General features: G+C 51.6%; 7 protein-coding genes and 1 pseudogene across 7 annotated transcripts; 4 read left to right on the top strand and 4 right to left on the bottom strand.

Annotated features, from left to right (window-relative positions):
- Positions 1–4175: 4175 nt before the first annotated feature.
- SAPIO_CDS2310 (uncharacterized protein) lies at positions 4176–5568 on the top strand (the record flags this gene model as incomplete). Its single annotated transcript, XM_016785364.1, has 2 exons — positions 4176–4209; positions 5033–5568. 2 exons carry the CDS (start codon positions 4176–4178, stop codon positions 5566–5568), a joined length of 570 nt encoding a protein of 189 aa, XP_016644740.1.
- Positions 5569–7169: 1601 nt separating this feature from the next.
- SAPIO_CDS2311 (uncharacterized protein) lies at positions 7170–7602 on the bottom strand (the record flags this gene model as incomplete). The annotated part of the gene is made up of 2 exons (XM_016785365.1): positions 7170–7231; positions 7359–7602. 2 exons carry the CDS (start codon positions 7600–7602, stop codon positions 7170–7172), a joined length of 306 nt encoding a protein of 101 aa, XP_016644741.1.
- Positions 7603–9415: 1813 nt separating this feature from the next.
- SAPIO_CDS2312 lies at positions 9416–9817 on the bottom strand (annotated as a pseudogene; the record flags this gene model as incomplete).
- Positions 9818–11377: 1560 nt separating this feature from the next.
- On the top strand, positions 11378–11702 carry SAPIO_CDS2313 (uncharacterized protein; the record flags this gene model as incomplete). The annotated part of the gene is made up of 2 exons (XM_016785366.1): positions 11378–11459; positions 11572–11702. The coding sequence occupies 2 exons, from the start codon at positions 11378–11380 to the stop codon at positions 11700–11702; spliced, it is 213 nt and encodes a 70-aa protein (XP_016644742.1).
- A 1834-nt stretch (positions 11703–13536) lies between these two features.
- SAPIO_CDS2314 (uncharacterized protein) lies at positions 13537–14997 on the top strand (the record flags this gene model as incomplete). Its single annotated transcript, XM_016785367.1, has 3 exons — positions 13537–13803; positions 14683–14822; positions 14880–14997. The coding sequence occupies 3 exons, from the start codon at positions 13537–13539 to the stop codon at positions 14995–14997; spliced, it is 525 nt and encodes a 174-aa protein (XP_016644743.1).
- A 415-nt stretch (positions 14998–15412) lies between these two features.
- Positions 15413–16788, bottom strand: SAPIO_CDS2315 (uncharacterized protein; the record flags this gene model as incomplete). The annotated part of the gene is made up of 3 exons (XM_016785368.1): positions 15413–16067; positions 16115–16265; positions 16476–16788. 3 exons carry the CDS (start codon positions 16786–16788, stop codon positions 15413–15415), a joined length of 1119 nt encoding a protein of 372 aa, XP_016644744.1.
- Positions 16789–18007: 1219 nt separating this feature from the next.
- Positions 18008–20687, top strand: SAPIO_CDS2316 (uncharacterized protein; the record flags this gene model as incomplete). The annotated part of the gene is made up of 7 exons (XM_016785369.1): positions 18008–18119; positions 18364–18454; positions 18562–19020; positions 19106–19293; positions 19381–20192; positions 20271–20406; positions 20572–20687. The coding sequence occupies 7 exons, from the start codon at positions 18008–18010 to the stop codon at positions 20685–20687; spliced, it is 1914 nt and encodes a 637-aa protein (XP_016644745.1).
- Positions 20688–21052: 365 nt separating this feature from the next.
- On the bottom strand, positions 21053–22845 carry SAPIO_CDS2317 (uncharacterized protein; the record flags this gene model as incomplete). Its single annotated transcript, XM_016785370.1, has 4 exons — positions 21053–21611; positions 21714–22242; positions 22299–22478; positions 22584–22845. 4 exons carry the CDS (start codon positions 22843–22845, stop codon positions 21053–21055), a joined length of 1530 nt encoding a protein of 509 aa, XP_016644746.1.
- Positions 22846–23976: the final 1131 nt, after the last annotated feature.

A 23976-nucleotide genomic window follows, 5' to 3' on the forward strand; every position in this document is an offset into this window, starting at 1 on the left:
CTGATGGATTAATGGAGTGAGTGTGGCTTCTCTGGATAGCATCGGGGGACTCAGTATTAGCTCCTCCGGTTTCAAGCCATCGTCAGAATCTAATCCCCTTGCGCACTTGAACTCCACGCCGTCATGATAGAAGCTAATGACACGCGGGGAAAGCAGAAACTCCTGGTAGGTCCAAGCTCGCTCATCGGTTGGGATCTTTCCCATCCTCGTGTCTGTGTCCATAAATCTCGAAGGATAGAGCATAGCGTTACCAGACTGCCCATCAGGGCAGCTTATGGGAACCGTGGCAGAAAGAGCCATCCGATCACGAGTGTCTTCCTGTATCCCAAGAAAACTAGCATCACAATTCTTAGCCCGCGAGGCCGAAAATGTCACCCAGGAGTTCTTGTAAACATTGCCCATGTTGGCTATCTCGTGTATCTTGTCCTCTGCGGAATCTTGTATGATACAGAGGGAATCCACCCAAAGGAAGGGAATCAGTAGCGCTTTTGTAACCGATATGGCGTCCTGAATCGTTGCAGGCAGGCTGCCCATTGGCAAAGCACGGTGGTACGCCTCAAGCCGAGCATTTGTTGTCTGGTGTGGTTGCGGACCACCCCAGCAATAGCTCAATGTCGCGTATTTACCAACTTGACTAGGTATCGGGGTGAATAGTCTTGGGACACTGGACCTAACGTCGATCACGCGACTGGGGAGTTTTGATGCTCCTTCGTCCCACGCAGGGCATCTTTCGTGCTCGTCCATTCCCAAGGTACAGAGAGAGAGCCACAGAGACATCACAAGTAGGGACCTTGCGGAGACAGGGTCTGGATTGACTGGCCTTCCGGGAAGGACCATAGCTGCTGGATCATCTGAATTGAACGACATGGGTCAGCAGAGACAATCACCCTTGTACAAATCAGACGTACCTGGGCCCGTGACCACTTCAAGGTAGCCGCAACGTTGCTGTCGCCCAAGTTCGCCTTCGAGAAGTGACAAAAGTTGTAAACCTTGAGGGCCATGTTCGTCTACTTTTTTGACAGAAAAAAAGACTCTTTCATCCGACTGACTGGAATGTAACATATACTCCAACAAGCTGGCCAATTCGCAGCCCAGCCTGGCATTCTGGCGAATTTGTGTTTCTGTTCCGCGAAATATCTGGACTGCTTCTCCTTGCAAGAGTCGCCGAATCACCACTGGATCCTCGAAGGTCCTACAAGAGCCGCCACAGCTGCTACAATGGCGGGCCGGTCGGAAATCAAAAGCTTCCGAGACGCTTTGTATGTCGGCCACGATTTGAACGTTTCTGCGTGCCATGACGGGGCATTGAAGGTTTGTGATTTGAGATGCACGTATTGACTGAAATGTCTTCTTGGAAAAGGGAAGGACTACCTGATGGTCCGAGGCTTGCGTGAATTCGTGACTGGGGAGAGTTGTGAGCAAGCCATGTCATTCCTTTCACTTTGCAAGGCCCGGCCATCTCCCGCGCCTGACACTCTGGGCTGCCTCTAAATCTGCCTCACAATCTGCCTCACTTGTACTCCGTCCAATGCAAGACAACCACTCCGCAGCGAGAGCCAACCAGTCGCGTCACTAACGCCCTGCTATTGGACAGAATTGTTAGAATGTGGTGTCATCCCTACGCACGTCCAAATTAGGCCGATTAACACTAGTAGGTCCACGACGGCCGGGGTCCAGTCCACATGCACTACCGCCGATGTGACTTACATGAGCTTTAGGGCCATCCTGCTAAAATTCACGGTGAGGATAGAGGTGGGTAATTACCGTAATACGGTAATAGGCGACCTCTCCGTAATGTATGAACCAGGTAGTACCGTTTATTTCAGGAAGCGGGGCTTATAATTAGGGTTGGGGTTCTGATGCATCCTACGCAAAGAAGTATGACCTAACCCATTGCCATCCGTTGAATAACAAAAGTACATACATTTTGTGATATATTGGTGGCTTTGCATGCATTCATGTTAATATGGATACGGCTCCACTATGCTGTAATAAAACGGACTGAGCTGTAATAACGGCGAAAAGCGCTGTATTACGGATGTCAGTTATTACTTACCCACCCCTAGGTGAGTATCAAGATTAGACTCATTTTTTGGTTGCATGGCTTGCTTGCCTCATCAACTTTGTACTGTTCCATTCTGCACTGGTCCATTCTGTACTGGTCCATGCTGTATCCACTACTTTTCGCGCCCCAAATGCTGTACTGGTCGATGGTATACCGGTCCACGCCCTGTACCGGTCCGCCCAGTAATACTGGTCCGACTATGTGTCACCTGCGATCCACCAGGGACAATCCACCATAGATGCAACTGAAAAGAACTATTGCTAATAATCGAGCAGGTGTGAGCCTCATCGCCTGCAGGCGATCATGCGGTAGAAAGAAAAGTGATTGTTTGGTGGGTCAATATCTGGGGTGGTATATGGTAGAACGGTGCAATTGGATAAGCACGGTACATGACTGGGAAAGAGTGCTGCACCTTGATGTGGCAGGGCACCGAGTCGAGTCGTACATTCCTTTCCCCCTACCCATCCCTCTTTACCGCCAGCCAAGACCATATTTGTGTCCTCAGTGGAGAGTCTCGGGGCATTGTCGTCTTCCCGATCGAGCCCGAGTATCTCAAGGCTACCTGTTGGGGCGACGAAAATGGTCCTGCTGTGTTCATTTTCGTACCCCTAACAGAGGGTCCAATAAATTATCTCTTGTCTCGGAGGCTCCACGGAAGGAGTCCAAAATGGATCCCGCAGGTATAAGATTATAGTCCCCGGTGTCAAAGAAAGACCATTGCCGTACATAGCAATATCGGCCGCGCAAGCGCATGGAACAGCAGCGGAACTTGTCTGACGGCATATTGGCGGTCGTGGAAGCCGGTGCTGAGATAGCGCCGCACAAAAATGGAGGCCAATCGAAGTCTCGGCCGCAATGGCGAGGCATATAATATAGGCTCTCTAGCCGCGTCCAAGGCACTGCGCCCATTGCCGGGGTCAAGCGGCAAACTCTATTAAACTCATACCACCTACGTGGGCCTCCCAGATACCATCGTGGCAAATACCCTTAAAGTGCTTTAAGATCTTGCCCGAGATAACCGGAACTCAGGTGATATTGGCCTGGATAGCTTTCGAAATCTCGTATACGAAGCGTTTAACGTCTCGTTCGCAGTTATCGTGGATGAATCTCATGCTATGCATCCGAATCCGAATCCGACTACCATGGTAAGCGGTTTCGAGATAGGAAAGCGATAGGTTTGCAGCCGTAGTTTCAAAGCAGATATCGCCGTGAATTTTTAGACGCGGCAGCCCCTAGGTACCCTCGCTGCTCAAAAATTCAAACACGCTTCTATGCATAAACATAACTTCCGAGTTAACGAGCTCGCTGTGGTTGTGCCCATTCACAACCGCCAAATCAAACATCTCGCTCAAAGATTCATTCCCTTCGGATATCCACCCCAGAGGGCAGAGGCAAAGGGTATCCTGCATTTGGACTTCGAGGAGCCCGCCGCATTGACTTCGTAACCGTCCCTCCATGTCTCTACATCTCATCTCCAGCTGCGCTAAGGGAAGGCCATCGGCACTACTAACTAGGACATAACTGGCTACAAACGTGATCGATGGCGAAGGCGTCTAGATAAGCCAAGGAAAGCGAGAGCGTGGGGATCAGCAGTAATCTAGAGGCTCCCATCGATATCGTTGTGGAGATGCCACATCAAACGAAGCAGGAGCGCACCCTGCTTACGGTGACGAACCCGAACCTTGCTAAGCATATGGGAAAACATGGCGTTGAGCTCCTCGGGGAGTTCTCGGATGCGGTACCGTAGCTCAGCCAATACGTCGAAATCGGCCAAGCCTTCGAAGACCGATCGGCAGGCCAGATCTACCCAAAGAAAGACGCCAGATGCTTTCCCCGTAATTTCGTCTACAAGCGAGCGGGCATCTCCAAGAGACTCGATCTACAATCTGGCGAAGCCAGATGATGCGGACAATTCATGATACACGTAATGTCGAATATCGTCCCGAGTGAGGTCCTCAAGTCGTAGTTTTGGAAGGGCACAAAATGCATCGACGCACTCCGAGATAGGCCAACTGGACACAACGATCTTGATGGCTAAACCGTACGCAAGTTGTTATTAAGAAACGCGATTGCGGTGAAATAATTACCGGAGAACTCATCAAGACCATCAATGAAGAAGCAGATCCGCAGCGACCTTATTGATTGTGATTGAAGACTTTCGAAGGCTTCTCGAACCTCATCCGATGTTGGTAAGCATACCTTCGGCATCGTCGCCGGCGAACTGCTAATATCTTCCATTATCTACTACTAGAATTCAGGCAGCAACTCCGGTATCAAGTTTTCCTCGGCATACAGAATTTTTAAAAGAATCGCTCTCCAAAGCCCTTCATGAGTTCTCTGCTCCCAGCGTCCCATTCTCGCCTACCCAGGCTTCAAGACGTTGCTTGGTATTGGGATAGCTATGGACAAACTTCATCAGAATAGATTTACCGCTCCCAGCCTTTCCCGATATCCAGCACATTCCAGACCCAGAGCGCAGCCATTCTGAGAGATCATCCCATTTTATACCATCTCTTGGCGGTTCATAGATCCAATGTAGTGTTTTGAAATGCAGGGGACTGATGCAATCTCTCCTCCGCTTGTCCATTAACTTGAACTAGAGAGCGTCAAGAAGAAGTTTCTTGCCTAAGACCTCGTGAGAAGTTGGCTCCAGAGGACGTCCTACTGTCGCTTGCGCTATCAGCTACAAATTTGAAAGAGGCATTGTTGTTGTAATATCTTCGCGGCTCATCGATATCGCTATCCCAGCCGAGGCCTGCATCTTTCTTAGGGTTAGCCTAGGGCCAGGGTCTTGTCTTGGTCACGGGTTGACGGTTTGCATATCTGGCTTGGGAAATGGACCAAACTTTCGCCTTTTCGCGTCTCAGCTCTGTGACATCCCAATTGATCGGTGCAATGGCTGATTCGCGACCCCGCTCACGTGGCGGCAAAGTCCCAATGGCGATCTGATCTAACATCATAATCGAGTCGGTTCCAACCCACGACGGCGCGACACCCTGCTTCACGGCCTGGGACAAGCACGAGCCCATGCACAAGGACAAGCCCTGGTTCCCCGAAGTCCACCCAGACTGGACCCCGCTCACGCGCCCCGCCTTCTCTATCCAGATCTACGACGTGACGGTGCTGGCATCCTTTCCCGCGACGAGGCAGCCGAGTACGTCCGCTGCCGGGCCGACCGCCTCTGGCACGCTCATGTCTTCAACCACGGCGAACACCACTTCCGTCTCGACGTCTACGGGCTCTCCATCGACCCAAGCGCGTCGGACGAGGAGCGCGCCGCGCGTTGCGTGGGCCACCAGAAAAAAGAGGTGGCGGTAAGACTGGCGACGGGGAGGACCGACATATACGTGCCGCGCTACTGGGACGAGGACGAGTGGCACTGGGGCCGGACGGGGTTCCTGCGGGGCGTGATTGTCGTCGCCGAGCCGGATGATGAGAAATGGAACGACGGCGACGGGGGGTGCTGCCGGTTTGGTGGAATAGGGCCAGCGCCAGAGCCGTAGCGACGGACGAGTTGCAGGTCTGCCGCTTCACGCTTAGGGAGCTTCATGACAAGGCGAACGAGGATGTTGCGGACCACTTTCTCTGTAATATTAACTGGTTCTTTCTATACATGTTACGTTGGGGACGGCAGGCTTAGTGCCGAGCTGAAAAAAGCTGTAGAGGTGCAGCAAGCAGCTCGAGACGCCGCTCTCGAAAATAGATTCCTTCGGGCTATGCTTCAACTTCACAATGTGTCTCGGATGGAGATTCGCGTGTATCTCCCCAACCCCCCCTTACATCCGCGGGAAACTCTGGGAGCTCTAGCCCACCCACAAATCCGGATCCTCTGAAATCTGAGCCATCTCGACTCAGTGAGGAGATCAAGTTTCGAAGGTATGAAGAAGGACGCCATTAGATCCTGAAGCTTCACTACTGGGTTCGTTTTACAGGTATCGTACTTCTGTTGTAGACGTAAGACGGGATGTGCCCCCGGGTATCATTTTTCCAGTATCTAACTGTCTTAGTTTGCCCTATTCCTAGCTCCTAGGGTCCTGAAGAAGGAGAGAGTCTAACTCGACGCTAGAGACATCTTCCAAAACTGCGGCATGTATCCCCACTGAGCTTCAAGGCCATGTATACTAAGAACATCCTCTCTCCATCCTCCCATATACAGAGCCAAGAGACTGCCGGATGAATAGCACAACGCTACTTCAGTTAATAGATGAACAGGAGTGAGGCTCTTGAGAATGGGTATTTATAATGTACACAGTGAAGTACTAGTTCCATTACACCCAAGCCTTTTATTGCATCGCGTCTGTAACAAATCCAGAGCTCTCTCTCTCTCTCTCTCTCTCTCAAAGCCTACGGAGTGTGGACTAGTGTGTCGTATTACCATGTCTACATCCCACTTTTGTACGTCCATTGGACCGAATCACCAGGCTCCCCTTCCTCTAATGCTCAACGTGTCCCTAGAAAAATGATTAGACCGTCGACGACGAGCAGCTTCCAAATGGGCTTTTCCCCGACTAGTATATACTGCCGATTCTCCGAACAGGTACATTGATACGCAGCGAAAAACACATCATCATACCGGTTGGGGGCCGATTCGACTTTGGTGGCCAAGTGTGTGGAGCGGCATTTGGCGGTAGGACGCTGTGGTGCGAAACAAGTGATGTCTGATGCGCCGAGAATAACGACTTGGTTCAAATGGTCACCAATAATAATACATACACGTTGGTTTTTTTTTTCTTTCTTTTTTTCCCCTTTTTTCAAAGGTGTGATGCAGTCTGTACATGCTGGAACGCGGGACTCGCTTTCGTATAACCTTCCGAGCGAGCAACCAACATGTCGTAGTAGCACTTGACAACTTCCGGATGTACTAAAATTTCCCAGTCCATGTGCACAAGAAACTCGTTCACTAGACACTGAAGCTCAGATCTGGAAAGACCCCCAATTCGAGCATATGTCGCCATATCGTAGATCGTGTCCGACCATTCCTTCATTACCACCACTGTTGCGGTAATAAGGAATCGATGGACAGTGAATGAGTTGATGAGAAAGTCGCAATATCTGGCGCTCAGACGGTCTGCATAGTAGACAATCACGAGAAGAAGGGCGGGAACTAGCCTAGCATGGGTGGCGAGGCGAGAGACGTAGGCTCTGATGGGAATTCCTGGCCGTAACCTAGATTGCGGAGATCGACGGTGAGCAAGAATTTCGCGTTTCATCGAGAAATCACCGGCACCGAGACCAGTCATTCCGTACCTTGAGTGGAAGGGCGTAATTCCCCTGCAGACCCGTCTAGTCGTACAAGTATTGGTTGCGCCGTCGTCATTGTGGAGGATAGTATCCTCAATGAGCGTGGAGACCATCGTAATCATATCTTCCAGGCCGCAATCCTCGTACTGAAAAGGCAAGACCTTTGAAGGAGAGGGGAGATCAACGCCGCTCTCATCAAGACCGGCGCCGTCCAGCTCAAAGACATCATCTTCTGTCGTGGCAGGGGACCCCGATAGAGATGTCCCAAAAATGAAGGCAGCTTCATGCGGGAGCATGTCGGTTGTGAGGCCGTGGCCGTGGGGGTCCCAATCTATTACCGCGTGGTGCTGGATCAAGGGCGTTTCTCGGGCCAAGGGCGCCGGAGGGCAAACTACCCCTTGAGATACCATCGAGCCTTGCCAGGGTCCCACATAAACACCCGGTTTTTGAGTGCCAACCTACTGAAGTATGAATGATAGCTTTATTTTTTCGCCATTTCGAGCTGATCGCCGGCTTTTAGAGGGTGAATGGGGAGGCGGTGGATTTAAGACCTCGTGACAGAAAAAGAGACTCAGGAATCCGATTCCCAATCAATGCATGACGAGGCAAGCTCGGAATGGGTCCGGCAGTCTGCTGAACCACCACTTTCTACGCGTATAACATTTCTCAATATCCAGTAAGTCCCCGATGGCTCTAGACATGGGGGGTGCCTAACCCGATAGCCCGATAGCCTGGGGCGAAGCACACCAAAGCCCTGAAAATGGCCCAGGGGATATCCAGTAAGATTGGCCAAAAAGCGCACAAGTCCTGTGGACTGGATTGACTCGATCCGAGACATGTATGTGGATGTGACAGGCTGAGGCCTTGACCCAGATACACAGGAAAAGACCGGGTATGAGGAATGTTCTAACGCGAACGGTCAATGCGGGGCGTGAATCCTGGGCCTGTCACTTTGTTCCGGTTCGGGTGAGGTTATTGAGCCTGCGATGGAAAGGGTGTGCTGCGACCCACTGAACCACGGGCTCATTGCACTCACATTGCGATGTGACTGGCCAGCACTTATTGGCGAGGACTGTAAGCTTAGAAAACCGGTAGATTAATACCGGGGTTGCCCCTTGGTGACTGCATCGTAGAACATCTAGGGGAGGTATGAGCGCGGGAATCGGTACAGTCGCTGTGTTCTTAGCCGGATATTCATTTTGTGAGGCAGGACGAAGTAGGAAAATCACAAATGGGAGTGTGTCAGTCCAGGGCCACTATTGGCCAGAGAATCAGAGCTGGGTTCCAGAAGGCTCCCCCTTTCACCCGCCTGTGCGTGCTCAGGAGTAATACTTGTCATTTCCGATATTGATCTGATTGGCCTGACGACAATAGTAGTCGCACTTATTGTCTATGCGTATCTCTGGATTGCTCTGAGGCGGCCTCGAATACTTGTTAGTGGCGGTCCGGCGTGTTGGGGCAAATCTGGATGCACGTCTGTACGAGTTGTTGCTGAGGTTGCTCAAGTGTCTGATGGTACGGCTTCAACCTTGTGTGAGTTGTCCTTCGATATGATAGAAATATCCGCTTCTTTCGGGCATACCATAATAGAGCCAGCCTATCAAGCACTCCTACAAGCGCCAGAACCAGCTCTAGAGGCACATTGGTTGTTGTCCTCTCTTGCCTCGTCCGTGAGACTGTCCTCTGGCTCTGCGACCCGATTTACTGAATTGACGCGCTCCTTCATTTACGGATCACTACGAACTGCAGCGCGGACACTCGCCTTTCCTTACTCCCCCTTTGCAGTAAACGTTGCCCAACATTCGATTTCCCACAGGAACTATCCGTGATATCTAAAAGACAGGATAGAAGAAGAAAAGGTTTTGTATTGGACCCTAGGTAGAGACTGTGGGTTCTAATATAGGAAAACCATTCTTCTTAAATATTTATCCCGCTGGGCGCACGTCGCCCTGGATCACGCTGGATCACGATTGTCGACCGTGATCAATGGTGATCCCACCCCTAATCGCGCAGCTAGTTCTATTCCTTAGTGATTCCGAGGGTCTGCTGATAGTGGCGGGGTCGACACAACCGTAACCGCGTCAGGTCGTTATGTGTTGCTATACGGGTTTAGGACCGGAGTTCAGTGATGAGTTTCTCGATGCGGCGACGGATTTCGTCGCGGATGGGTCGTATAACATCGAGGCCTTGCCCGGCGGGGTCATCGAGTTGCCAATCGAGGTAGCGCTTGCCGGGGAACAGGGGGCAGACGTCGCCGCAGCCCATGGTGATGACGACGTCGCTGGCTTGGACCGCATCAGTGGTGAGGACCTTGGGCTTCTGGCTGGCGAGGTCGATGCCTTCTTCGCGCATAGCTTCGATAACGATAGGGTTGATGGAGTCGGCCGGGGCTGATCCGGCGGAGCGCACTTCAATGGCGTCGCCAGCGAGGTGGGCGAGGTAGCCGGCGGCCATTTGGGAGCGGCCGGCGTTGTGGACGCAGACGAACAGGACGCTGGGTTTGTCTGCCATTCTCTTTCTGGTGGTCAACCGGGCGGTCGTATTGAAAGGGGTTGTAAATATATGGTGGCGATCTTGCGGATGGACGGCGGGATCAGCGTTTTTGGCGTCGCTAATGGGCCAGTTAACCGTAACACTTAAATGAGGAAGACGGCGACAACTTGCATGCTGTACTTTGTAGAGAGGCCCCCCATTTTGTAGTGGAGTGGTGCGCATATTTTTTGTCCTACTAGAACCGCCAACTGGGGAAACTGTCACACCCCGGATCCCATTGGCTAAGGTAAAGGAGAGAATACTTATACAGGGACTCACTCTTGTCGCTCACCGTTTAGTCTCCAGAATCAAGTCTCAGAGAGCCCGGCACTAACCGGAAATGGCTTTACAGAACAACTTACAGACATCTCCACTCAACAAAGAAGGGCGCATGGTTTAGTGGTATAATTCCTCTTTAGCATAGAGGCGGTCCCCGGTTCGATTCCGGGTGCGTCCAGGAGATTTCAATTTTGCTACTCTTTTCTACGTTCCTCCTTCTTATTCGTGATTGTATTTGTATTTTCTTTTATTTTGTAGCTCTCCTTCCCCCGCCCCCCCCGGTTCCGTCTTTTTATCTTGTTTTTTTGTCTCTTCAGACTGTGACAACGACGGAATTGACAATCTCGTCGTGGACAGTCGGTGAGTTCAAGCTCGATAATATAAAGAATCGGGGGGGAAGCTGTAACTTCCGGAGGCGTTTCACTTAAAGAATCTCATTGGGGCCAAAGAGGTATTTAATACTCGAGGCTATAGGGGACTTAAAAAACAAGTCGGATATTCCAGACGGAGTCAGAAGGAACTGAAGAAGACAGATTCCAGAATTGTCCCTCGACAATTATGGAAAGACTTTTAGAGAAAGTGAATTACAACACTCTGCAGGGCGATGGCCGACCTTATTCAGTAGCCTCTCGGGGCTTTCATTTCTTTCGTATTTCTTCCTGTTTCTCTCCCCCGTTTTATGTTCTGTCTCGCTTCTCGTTTTCTCTTTTGGGATTTCGATGATCATGGGATGAGCCCTCACAGCAGAGAGGATAGCAAGCAGGTAGCAGGTGGTCAATAAGTTCAAGCTCAGGTATAGAGAAGAGGGTGAGATGGGGATGGTCAACCATCTCAAACTTATCCACGGCAGCACATGATTGTTCATCGCCTCACCAGCTGAGTACGAATCTAATCCCACGCGTTATTTGTGTTCGGTGGGCGGGACACTTCAATAGCTGCCCTTGTTTGGGGAGAGGGAGTCTCCAGCTGGGGCAATGCACATGTCAAAGTATAATTATGTCACTCTGATCTAGTATGCCATACTTCATTCGCCTATTCCTTAAGACTTTTAAGACTAATAAGTCTACTAGTATTGAATAGGCCTGTTACTTGGTCTTGGCCCACTGCGTCACATGGTCGAGTCCAGTACACAGGTATAAAACCTCGCCGATCAGTGTTGGGCCTCAAAAGAGAAATTAGTAAAGAATATACCAGAAAGTAAATCCACTATTCCCTGCTTCCAGCTCTATCTATTCTCAACTTCTAGACGTATAAATCACCATGTTCGGACGCCTTGCTGATAAGACGGTGGATTCGCTGTTGCTGGTGCTCCTGGATCGCCGGAGGCGGCGGCGAGCTGAAGGTACTGAAACTAGTCTTGAAGAAAGATTGAGGGATGAAATTCGCTCCGGAGGGAAGACTGGAACGGCGGATAAAGAAGAGACGCGCAACGGAGACGACCCTCCTCCGTACAGTCCCCCACAGCTCCGAAGCCTTCCGCGCCAAGAATCCCACCTGCCACTCCGAGAGTCCCGCCCACGAGGCCATCGGCCGCGAGAATCTCACTTGCGAAGCCACGGCGGCTGGTCCATGGGAGGGCCTCTGAGTATAGAACTGTTTCCCATTCAGTTGACTTTGGGAATTGTGCAAAGCCTTTCCCCTGCCGACCGAGCCGCACTTGCGCTCGCCAGCCACACGTTGATGCGGAAGCTGGGTCGCGGCTCCTTTATCCTCGACGCGGATTCCCGGTACAACCTTCTAACGCGCCTAGAAAGGGACGGCATACTCCCTTCGCACATACTCTGCCCAACCTGTCAGATCTTCCACCTCCCCTCCCTCCCGAGGCACTGGGTGCAGGCTGGCCACAACAGGATTACCTGCCCAATCGCTGATTGGGAGAATCAAATGTCGAGGTGTGAAGAGATTCCTAAACACTTGCGGCGACTACCATTTTCATTTAGCACAGTGGCTGCTATTCTAAGATCGATAAGGCACAATTGGGGGATCTATCCTCGAGGCATGCTCTCCGATAGCGTGACTTATAGACTCGGAGATTCCAGGCTGACCCTGATCGCCCATCGTAAACAAGATCCCCACATCATCAATGGTCGTATGATGCTCAAGACCCAGACAGAGCTGTATTCCCGGGCCTGGGGCAGGTGGGCAACGATCACTCCAAGGGGTATCAAGCAGATGATGAGAAATCGCCCCGAGCTGCGGTATATCTGTCCGCATTTGAGCTGGATCTCTGTATTCGAATTTATTTTCCAGAACATGGACATCCTACAAGGCTACAGAGGAGAGAACCATTCAAATCCCTTGTCAAACGATCTCCCTTGTTCTAGGTTGTGGAGTAAAGAGGATGTTCACGACGCGCTACGCGGTTACATTGCCTGCGCGCACTGTTATACAGATTTCCAAATTCGGAAACAGGACAGCGAAGAGCGGGGAATGGAGGCAGTGGTTCTGAAGACGCGGCATAATTTCGGCGGCGGCGAGAGCGTCGACAATGCCTGGTGGACCCCGTTTGTTACGTATGACCAAGATGTTGCGAATTCGCCGCCGATGGTACTGGAAGAACGGTATGTGGACCAGTTCGGCCGGCCGCAGTGGTCATTAGGGCTTCGGCCTCAACTATCAGCCCGTCGTCAGTGAAAGAGTTGTCTAGGCAGCCTTAACTACCGGCGGGAAAGGGAGCTGAGTCTGCATCGTAGTATGTCTGCATCGTGGTATACCGCATCAGTCTGGAAGTGAATACCGGAGGTGTACGTCTCCCAAAATGCCAGGAGAAGTCTTTCGTTTCATTCCTCTCACCTTCTCCAAGAAGGACGAATTTATGACACACGAATCCGTGTGGGCTATGGGCGTTTTCCTCGTTGGCAGTTTCCAGTTTCTAGTTTCTACCCAGATCCTCTGACGTGTCTACGGAAGGCGTGTTTCGATACTTTGGCAGGTGCAGGCCAACATGTATCAACTCTTATCGGTCGCAGATCTTCCCCCAGAACCGTCCTCTGCATCGATGTGGCCTCTCCCCTTCCTTCCATTGTGGTCTCCAGGCACGTGAAGCGCTCACTCGGCAGGCAGAGTCTATCCACGAACTACCAAAATTCAGACCCATTCCTTCCTTCAACGCTATCCTGAACAACCACCACTGCGATCTAGACCATCCATGCCTCTCTTTCCTTTCTTTTTCTTCGATATGGCTTCGCACCCTGATACCCATTCCATTTCGCTTCCCCACAGCCTTCCTAGTGGTTCCGGTTCCCAGCTCCAGTCAATCATTAATTTACCACTGTCGACGTACGCTACCAACCAACAAGGGGAAAATGGCATGGACGATGCCTTCGTGGTCTCGGATATCGAAGTCCCCGAAATGAGGAGGATAGCCCAACGTCTGCCCAGCGATGAGCCCCTCCTCCGCACATCCTCGTATGGCGACAATGGCCTCACTCAAGAGGATATTTATGGGTGGGCTGCCGCCTGCCGATTTTGTCGCTCCCCATGGTCCTTCAAGAAAGGGAGGCTCGCGCCCACTCCTTCCGCCCCCGACCGACACCGACGACGTTCCAAGAGCCACGCACCCCTGGGAGGCCTACGACAATCTCCTCGCCATCTGGTCGGCCGTCCTCGCGCTTGACGCCACTTGCCTAACCGTCATCCCACTCGGCACCCACCGCCTCCACATGTTTAGCTACGAATGCGCCAGGGTGAGCGCCTGTCTCGCAACCGGCATAGCCATCCGATACTCAGTCGCTCGGTCCGACAACGTACACCACCCGGACGTAGTGTGGTACCGCTCCTAAGAGAAGGCGGTAGACCACGCGATGCGGTGGCTGTTGGGCGTATCACTTTTTCTGTTGTTGGTCGGACTCTTCCTGTCGAAGTCCTTCCCTGTGCTTGGTTTGTCCGTACTCATGGTCAGCGCCGTCGTCCTTATTGCTGTTCTCTGGAATGATACCGTTCTTCGTATGGTCTTTTTTTATTATACGCGTCGGCGGTGAGAAAAGAGGACGGAGGTAATTCTGTTGGGCGCTTTGCCTTGCCACATCAGTTGGAAGGAAAGATAAGGGAAGGTTGGGATCCACGTTCTATTAGTCCCATTAATCATCGACTACTTCCTTGTTTGGTTTTGCCTACTTCTCCTCTGCTCAAGTGCCCATGACAGTTCCTGCTGCCATCCGAGAGTAGGCAGGGGCCAATCTCTCCGCTCCAGACCGACACCCGCGATGCTACCTGCCTTGCCGTAATTCCGATCGGCCCCCGGGAACTCCACACCATGCTCCTCTCCAACTGTAAGCTTGCTAGTTTTGAGCGCTGGGTTGTCGTGTACTTTCCTCCCCTGCGGATGAACACGGCAAAGGAAAGTGCATCTTGGTCACCGCCTCCCCGTGACCTGGTCGCGGCCATGTTGTGACACATGGCCGAGACTGAGAGGTAGAATGCCTGTGAAGAGATCGCTAAGGGTGAAGATTCTGAAGACCCAACCCCTGGAACATTGCGGAGCTTTGATGGCTGCTTTCAGAAAGATGAGGGGAACTGGTGTTTGGATTGTGACTTTTTAAAATCCGTGCTCTTTGATATTTTAGGACTTGACATACTTCCCTTACGTTTCGCCGAACCCAAGGTCACTGAGGACCTTCGCCGACGAGGGCGAATGTTCTGGGACTGTTGAGCGCAAAATTGCATCAGTTACCAACACGACAGCACCCTTCGAGCGCAAGGTTCGGTAAGTGCCAGTCTGGCTATCCGATGAGTATAAGTCAGCTAATGGGGTGGAACTAAGGCAAGAGGCTCGATACATGATCGATTACAAGACGCTCGAGCAAATGCACCCAACGGATCCCGATGATCCGAAGGGTCACACACAGGGAAAACGAGACGACCTTGGACCAGGAGCTTAGAAAGCCCAGAGTATCTCGCTCTGGCGACGGCTTTATCCTCTGCCTTCCTACCAAACTTCCTGGATATCATATGCACAAGAAGGAATATCCAGACATGAGTCTCACCAATAAACTGTGGCTTGTCTTGCGCTTTGAAAAGTCTTCATGATAAAGTTCTCATAGAATTCTCTTTACATAGTTCAGAGTGTTCTCGCTACAGAGTATACCTGAACCCTTCTCTACCCTCACACAAAGTCTCTCCCTTGTCAGCTCTCTGATTCTGCCCTCGAAGCAACAGCATAGTTATAATGGCAGTTACTACAGCAGCAACATTAATCGCCATGACTGCAACAAGGCCAGGAATATAGTTGGGTGCGTCTTGCTGGCCTGCTCAATGTCAGTAGTCGTCCTTCCAGGGGGCGCACGAATTGGGGACTTACGAAATACCATGCTTGAGTAGATTCCACCTATACCGCTGATGCTGACGACCAGTCGAAATGGCTCGTCGAGAATCGCCCACAATATTGTTGGCTTGCCAAGCCAACGTTGTCACCACAAGACCGTTCGCACCGGCAACTCCAAGAAAGGTGCCAATATATCTGGGAGTGGGCTGGTCAATAAAGCCAGTCATGCAAAGCCCGATAATGCCGATCAAGCCCTGGAAGACAATGAATGGCCCTCGGAGCTTCACCTTGTCGGCGAGCCATGAAATAGACATGGCCTCGACTACAGAGAAGAGCTGCGGAGGCGTGCTCAGAATGAAGGACAGCTCGAGCGAGTAGCCAAGGCCGCCTCGAAGGATGATTGGTAGGAAGAACAGGAAAGCGTATACTCCCACAGCGCCAGCCATGTACATCAACGAGAAGGCCCATGGCTTCCAGTCAGCAGCCGTCTTGAGAAATACCTTCATTGTCACTTTCTCTCGCTCTTCGGGGCCACGGTCGGCTATGAGTCTAGCTTTGACGAATGCTCTTTCTTCGGCCGTGAGGAACGTGTTGGAGTCCGAGTCGGGGAAGTCGACGATAATGAACCATGAGCCGATGCCGGCGACGACCGTGATGGCACCCTCGATGATGAAGATCCATCGCCATCTATGCTGGTCAGTAGCTAAACATTAGACCGTGGGAATTGCACTCACCCTTTATAGGGGTGATGATTCGAGATTTGGATGAGACCGTATGCGAGGATGTTCGCAAAAGCAGACAGCGCAGACGCGGTCAGGAAGAATCCTGCCATCCGCTTTTGCACCTCGTACCGGACATACCACGACGACACGAGATAGACGCAGCCTACGAGTGTATCAGCAAGATGCCACAGCGCATTCCATACAATAACTGACCTGGAAAGAAGCCAGCCTCAAAGACACCAAGTAACGATCTCAGCACGGCAAAACCCTGCCAGTTATGAAGAAACCCGATACCCAAGCGAGACAAGCCCCCAAGCAAAAGCAAGAAAGGCCAGCCAGTTCGCCGCGCCGAGTTTATGGATGAAGGCATTACTCGGGATCTCGAAAAGGATATAGCCAATGAAGAAGACCATCAAGCAGATGGAAGCACGGCTGCCCTGGTCGAGCCCGAGGTCTTCATCCATGCCGGATATACGAGCAACGGCGACATTAGATCGGTCGACGAGAGCGATAGTGTAGAGACAGCCGAGGATGGGCAGCAGCCGCCAGTCGATCTTGCGGATGACTCTCTTCTCGAATTTCGCGTCGTGGAGGTCTTGCTCGTGGCCGCCGTTCTCGACTTGTTCGACGTCTTCCTTAGCCACGTTGATCTTAGTGTCGTAGGGAAGTGTCTGTTTGTCGTCCATGGACATTGAGGTGGTGCCAACTGGGTGATGAATAACTGGCAGACTTTACCTTGATCGGAAAGTGGATCGCAATCACGATTTAAGTACCCGCTCGAAATAGACAAACAAGGCTTTGACCAGATAGGAAGGGGAGCTAATGACGCAGGGGTCGCTCACTTCCCCGCTCGGGAGATCGTTGGTCTGAGTGGCACGCTCCGGTCGTCCTCCAGGAACCCTTGGCAGTCTCAACAACATGGCTTGCAGGATTCGAGCTGGTGGGCCTGGGAGAAGAAACATTGGCCACGGGGCTTAGTCGAGTCACCATTGGCGAACCATAGCCGATGGAAGAGCCCACCCCCGGCTTAACTTTGCGGGGCCCCAGATTTGCCGCGTCTCTGGAAGCTTGATCACCCGTCTTTCGTCCCTTTCCCTGCTCTTGTCATCATTCGGCTCTGGTCACATGGTCAAACATAGACCCTCTCAGCCAGCGGCAAGGAGCCTCGAAGCGTTTGTCCAACGGCCGGAAAAGAGGCACTGCCTGTGAGTGCTGTAACAGGTGGAGAACAAGATGTGATGGGCGGATCATTGGTGTGCCTTGTTCCGGCTGCAAGAAGAGCAATAATTACGCTCAGTGCACTCTCATTCAGTCGAAAGGCAAGAGGTAGAACCCCCACGATCCAGCCCCATGATGTTCTCTTCTAACCCTTCCTTTTTCACTTAAGGGCCCAGATGGACAATATACCCATCGAACCAATGGTGAATCACGTTAAAGTCCGGTAAAGTTCAATGTTGAATCACCAACTCCCACGTCGATGAGCGATTTGCTCCCTACTGCAAGTATAGGATATGCCGTCGAATTTAATGACAATGTCGTCGGCTCAGGCTATGCAGACCGGAGTGACGGCCTTCGTCTTTCTGACAATGAATCGCCATCAGTTATTAAAAAAAGCTACAAAAAATATTTTTTTAACTTAATTATTAAGTATTATTAATTTAATTAAGTTTTGTATTTTAAATATTTTTTATATATTATATTATTTTTATAATATTTATTATTTTTTATCATAGTTACTATTTTTAATAGTTATTTTTATTATATTAAAAATATTTTTCTTATAATATTGTGACGGTGAAAAGGGGGATATCAGTAAAAAGGGGGACATTCTCACATAACTGCAAAGGATAGGCCGGAAGAACATTATTCCTTACCATGAGCCATGACCATAGTTATTTCTGCTTAATGGAGGATAAGAACAGCTGCCAGCCGAATTCGATATTCGAGCTCGCGCTTACCCTTATGAGTTCGACCAGCGATAATGGCGAGCGCGTAGATCTTGCCGAGTATAAAGCAAGTGAGTTTTACGCTCGTACCCGCCAGGCGTTGTTGGACTGGACATGCAGCCGCGCTATGCCCAATTGGGCCACCAGCACGGGACCGTAATTTCCCCGAATCTATCTGTTCCAGCGGGACAGCATGCTCCCAAACCGATCCCTTCTAGATCCTTGCATCTTCATCTTTTTTCACTATCAGTAACTCATTTAGTTCTCTTCCATATAAGATCTCGATTGGTTCACAACAACCTTGTTTTCCCGCAGACGTTATTTTCTTTTACGGTATCGGTACTTTCGGTAATCGGAAGCATGAAAGAGTAACAACAATGCCTCGGGTTGCCTGTAAGGAATGCCGGTTAGTTCATACATATGTACCCGTACTCTCTCCCCCCTCTCTCTTTCTCCCTCTCGCTCTCTTGTGGCTACAGTTACAAACTAACATTTGACGGACTTGGTTATCAGTGAACGCAAGCTCAAGTGTATTGTGCCAATCACGGGACAAGACTGCCATCGTTGTAGCCACCGCAATGTGCCGTGCTCACTTAACCCCAGGAGGCCTCGACCACCAAGGACAAGCCCTATTGTTTCTGTCCTTGAGGCCTCGGCCTACTCGGTCGAGCCAGCACTTCCGGCTCCAGACAGTAACGGAGGTCAGCACATGATCCAGGCACCGCTGTCGAGGGCCGCCGTCGTGGGCGGGACAGTCCCCTTGGCAAGCTATCATTCGGCTCTGGATGTCGGCTCCGGCTCCGCAGCTGAGCTGCTTCGCGAAGGAGAGTTGACTCAAAGTCTTCTCCTCCTGTACTTTGACAACTTTGGAGACATTCACTTCATGTTCGATCAAATCAGCCTCCTACGCCAGTACGCCTTGGGCACCGTACCCAACGTCATTTTGCTCTCCATGATGGCACTGGGAGTCCGGTCGGTCAGCCCACCCGCCTCTTGCATAAATAATGCAGTACAACACTCTTCATAATGACTGACAGCAGTTGCTTGATACCTATAGCTACTCTCATGCCCCTTTTCGGGACCCTAGTATGCGGATGCATTGGGGAGAGCCGTTATTCCAAGAAGCACGACAGCTGCTCAAAGACGGCTTTGATGACGGTTCTCTTACCATGGCACAAGCCTACGTGTTGCAAGCTACCTATCACCTGACCTTTGGAGGCACTCGGAAGGCCTGGATCTACCTGAGTACGTCCTCCCCCTCAATTTTTTTCTTTTTTGAAATTAATCCTGGGCCGTCCGTCCCCTAATTCACGCTAATGGACAACGCCCCAGACAATGCCCGTATTCTGTTGAGCTTGCTGAGACTCCCTGCCGGCCTTCCGGAGGATGAGAGCGACCCGCTTCAAGCGGAGATGGCCAGACGCCTAGTCGCTACGGTAGCCTTAATGGATCATCTCTTTCTGCCCTTTCTCGACATCGAACGCCCGATGATCCGTCTCAAGCCCCTGCCTCAGTTGTTCAACTACGACGAGTTCGATGCACTGAGAACGCGCTCACATAATGCGTCCCCTGCCTCGGCCGGGCCGAATCTGATGCAGGAGATTCTCGTCCTCTCCGACACCTTCTTCAATGCCTGCAGGAACTGCAAGACGCAAGGCTACCCGCAGGAGGAGCGTTGGTCATCTGTCGTCTCATCGCTGGCGACCTGGCGAGAACGGCTGCCGGGCGAGCTCGAAGACTCGGATGCCAATCTCGAGACGCACCGGCTAAAGTTCACACTCCGGCCGTTCGTCTTCTTGCACATGCTCTACCACCACACCTGGCAGCTCGTATTACTCGACCAGCTAGAGTGGACGACGGAAGTCCTGAGAGATGGTACCTCTCCCTCGCACCCTCAGGTTCTTGTTCTTTATGACCACGCAGCTTGGGTAGCCGATATGACGTGCCGCCTCTGGGAGGTGGCTCGGCTAGACCTACACAACAGTTGCTTCGGCCTGATTGTCATCATCACGCAGACTATTCTCGTACATCGCCTTCTAAGTTCGTCAGAATTGGAAGAGAAAATCGCGACGCAGTCCAAAATGCGCAGTCTCCGAGACTGCATGATCCGGGTCAAGGACCACTGCAGGCTCTTCAATTGGGTCGTAGGTCCTCTGTTCTTGCTATTTATCTTCGGTTCCCGTTGAACCTGTTTCTTACTGACTCAATAAATGGTTTATAAGTTTCACCAATCTGAGTGGCTACTCAGAGTCTGCGGACAAGAAGGGTTCTGGAAGAACGACAAATGGACCACCGTTCTCAACGACCAGCTCAGGACGCTGGGCACCAGATTCGAGCGACTCAATCTGCAGACTGCCGGTAAGCCAAGTCGTTTTACGTGCATGCGACTCTCCTCCGAGGGGAGGACGCCGACAATGATGAGAAATGCTTCCCCCTTCCCTCTCTCTCCTGGTCTAAACTCCTTCTAGCCCGCAACTCCTGCTCACAATCCGCCATGGCTAACTAATTTAACACTACCAAAAGGGCGGCGAGGGGATCTCGAGAGTCTTGCCGATGCGCAATCGCAGGCAGACCATTTTCAGAACGCTCTTCCGAGGATTCTAAGAGAAGGCTTCATCTCTCCGGCATACGGTGAGTGACGTGACGAGGGGTCAGAATCGCCATCCGCGGGCTAGGACGGTAGCGTATCATCACTCGGCGTCCTGCCGTAAAAACAACTGCGTCGGGAAATAAATAGTCTCATTTTTTATAATAGTAATTTAACGACTTGATTTCATATATAATGTCCTTGTATCTGATAGAACTATTATAACCTCTCTGAATTGACTGGATATACGCCGTGTTTGAGAAGTCCCGTAAGCTTCATCCTCGAAATATATTATTGTGAAATTATTATCTATGGAAGTCGAAGTATCCCGAGATATTTTCCACAAGTTTCGCGTCAAACCTCTTGGCTCAGCAGCTCTCTGATTCTCCCCGTGATCGTAGTCTTTTTTATTCGGGCCTACTTCAAACCATCAAAACGCTCGGCAATAGCCTCGAGGGACGGACCCTTGGTCTCAACGAAGAGGAAGTAAACGCAGGCGGTCTCCACGCAAAGCCACCCGACGTAGACAAAGTAGTACTTCCAGCCCAGCGCCTCGAGACCAATCGGATTGAGGAGGGTATTGACAAAGTTGGCTGATTTCCCAGCGAACATGAGAATCGAGAAGCCCTTGGCGCGGATATGGTACGGCAGGACCTCAACCGGGTATGAGTACAGGAGCGCATTGTAGGCCAGATTGTAGAACGTGTAGAAGACGAAGAGCATGGCAACGACGCCGTGGCCGGCCGAGACGTTGTCGGACTCGTTAAACAAGCCGGCGCACAGGGTTTGGCTGGCGAACACGGCAAGCATGCCGGCAGTCGAGATCATGAATTGCGTGCGGCGGCGGAGCTTCGCCGTCAAGAAGGCGGACCCGATTGCTGTGAACCAGTTCCATATCATCAGGCAGCCGTTGATGATGTTCTTGTCCCGGTTGTCCGTAATGCCAACAGTGTCGAGGACTCGGGCGAGGTAGTACCTGTAGCGTAAAGTACGATCTCGTCAGTAAGAAGGAATTTGTGTCTAGGTATATATGTGCCAGGATGATGGACAACAAAGAATGATGCAGCATGAAACTTACGAGACAAGTCCATTTCCGGACCATTGAGAGAAGAGCCCAAGCATGACCACAAGGACCGCCCTCCGCCGGTTACCCTTGGACGACCAAAACGCCGACCAAGACGTCTTGTTGGCCATATCCGCCTCGATGACGGTCTTGATCTCCTGGAAGGCGAGGGTGACAAGCTCGCTGTTCTCGTCCCCGTTGGCGTGATACTTGACCAGGATGCTCCTCGCCTGCGCCGCGCGGCCCACGGCGATAAGCCAGCGTGGCGACTCGGGCAGGAACCACACGCCCACGATCTGTACAAACGCGGGCGCCACCTGGAGCAGCGACGGGATGCGCCAGGCCCACTCGTTGGGCATGGCGAAGGTGCCGAACGTCACCCAGGCGGCCAGGATGGCGCCGGCGTAAAAGGTGGTCTGGTAGAGCGAGGTGACAACTTGGCGGTCCTTTGGGTGCGCGAGCTCGCCGATAAGGATAGGCGCGTAGGTGTTACAGAAGACGAGGCCAAAACCGATGACGAATCGGGAGACTAGGAACATGGCGACTTTCTAGATGTCAGACAAGATTCCTGAAACCGAAGCTTGCGCCAAGACTACTAACTGTTGACGGCGACACCTTGCAAAATACCACCAATTGCCATGATGGTTGAACCAACAATGATGCCGATTCGACGGCCCCAGCGATCACCCACCATGCTGATGAAGGGCGTGGCAACGATGGCGCCTAGCATGAGGATGGCAGTGAGAAGACCCAAGAGTGCGCCTCGGGGGTTATCAAAATCTGAAGAATTTAAAATGAAAATTAGTTAATACTACTGAAAGATTCTCTTGGGAAGAGTGTTTTTGCTGACAACAAAAGCTGCGGGCAGGGCAGCGGGACACCCACATTCTTGCCAGCTTCCCACAGCCTGTAGGCCATTCATCATGGACGCGTCGAATCCCAGGGTGAGGGCTGGGACTAGGCACCCAGGAATCATCAAGATGTAGAGCTTTCGGAGGTTGGCATTTCGATAGAAAGGGGGTGCTTCCTTGGCCAGTTGTTGGACACGAGCGTCCAGGTCGTGGGGCCGTATTTCGCTGCTGGTACGCGAAAGCTCTGCCTTTTCGACGACGCCGTCATCTTTGCTAGGGCGTTCCACAGCCCCCATGGTGATTTGGAGGCGGATAGTTGCAGAAGATGAAGAAGGAAGACTGACGTGGAGGTGCTGTCAAGGTTGGGAAGCGGCTTGGAGAGCGAATGAAAGAAGAAGGAGCTGACTTAGGCAAGTCGACTTGCACACTTGCAGTCGGTGATCTTCTCTCTGGGAAGAGGAGCGAGGGGGGAGGGGAACTTGTATTTATACTTGTCGAGAGACCTAGGACCGAAAGACCTGACCTGATATCAGCAGACGCGACCGGAAATGTGCCACATCTAGCCCAACAAGTGGCGTGAAGAAAATAATCAAAGACACAAGAACGAAGAGGACTTGACCCGAAGACGGCAAGGGACCATCACTGACAGGAGAACGCGCAAGTCAAGACCCTAGTCAACCACCCCCCCCCCCCCCCCCCCCCCCCGGGGCCAAAACCCAAAAACCCCCAAACTGGCCATTTCCGCTTTCCAGGATAATTATGCAATTTTTATTTAGGTATACTATATGAACTGTGCATAATTTTGCTTAAAAACAAAAGTGGCGGGTTGGAAGGTTGGCCGGTTGACTAGGGTCTTGACTTAAACGGCTATTCTAGGCCCAAAAAAAATCCCTATTCGGCATGTTACTCATATAGCTCAGTCGTAGACTCTAACAACCCCCGATGCATGACCACATGGAATGGTTCATAGACTTGGACGCGCCCAGGGTCCAAGCCGGCCTTGCTAGACCTTGTCTGGGGAAGGAAAAAAAAATTCGCCGGGGAGCCCCGGGCGGCGACGCGGGGACGCGGGGTAAAATCAATGCATAGTGGGCCCGGTGGGGCGGGTAGACGAATCCAGCGCGAACAAGCTTTCGGCACTGAACCAATGACAACACTTTATCCCCGAGCTCTCGGCGCAGAACGAATGATATACAAGTTCCGCCGGCGTCTTTCCGAAATTAGCTCGAGTTAAGGATATACGTACTCGTGCCCCACACCAAATAATCTACCGAAATGGAGTGGCGCAAAGGAACTGTTAGACCCACTTAAGCCTCGTTCGTTCCCGTCCGATTGGTATTTTCGTACGCCTGGGTTTTTCGTCTGAGTAGCCAACACCAAAAGCCCAGTGTCTGTATTTGGTGTGGGGCACGAGTAACACATAAGAT

Source organism: Scedosporium apiospermum (assembly GCF_000732125.1).
Source record: "Scedosporium apiospermum strain IHEM 14462 chromosome Unknown SEQ_SAPIO_0086, whole genome shotgun sequence".
Taxonomy (NCBI): Eukaryota; Fungi; Ascomycota; class Sordariomycetes; order Microascales; family Microascaceae; genus Scedosporium; species Scedosporium apiospermum.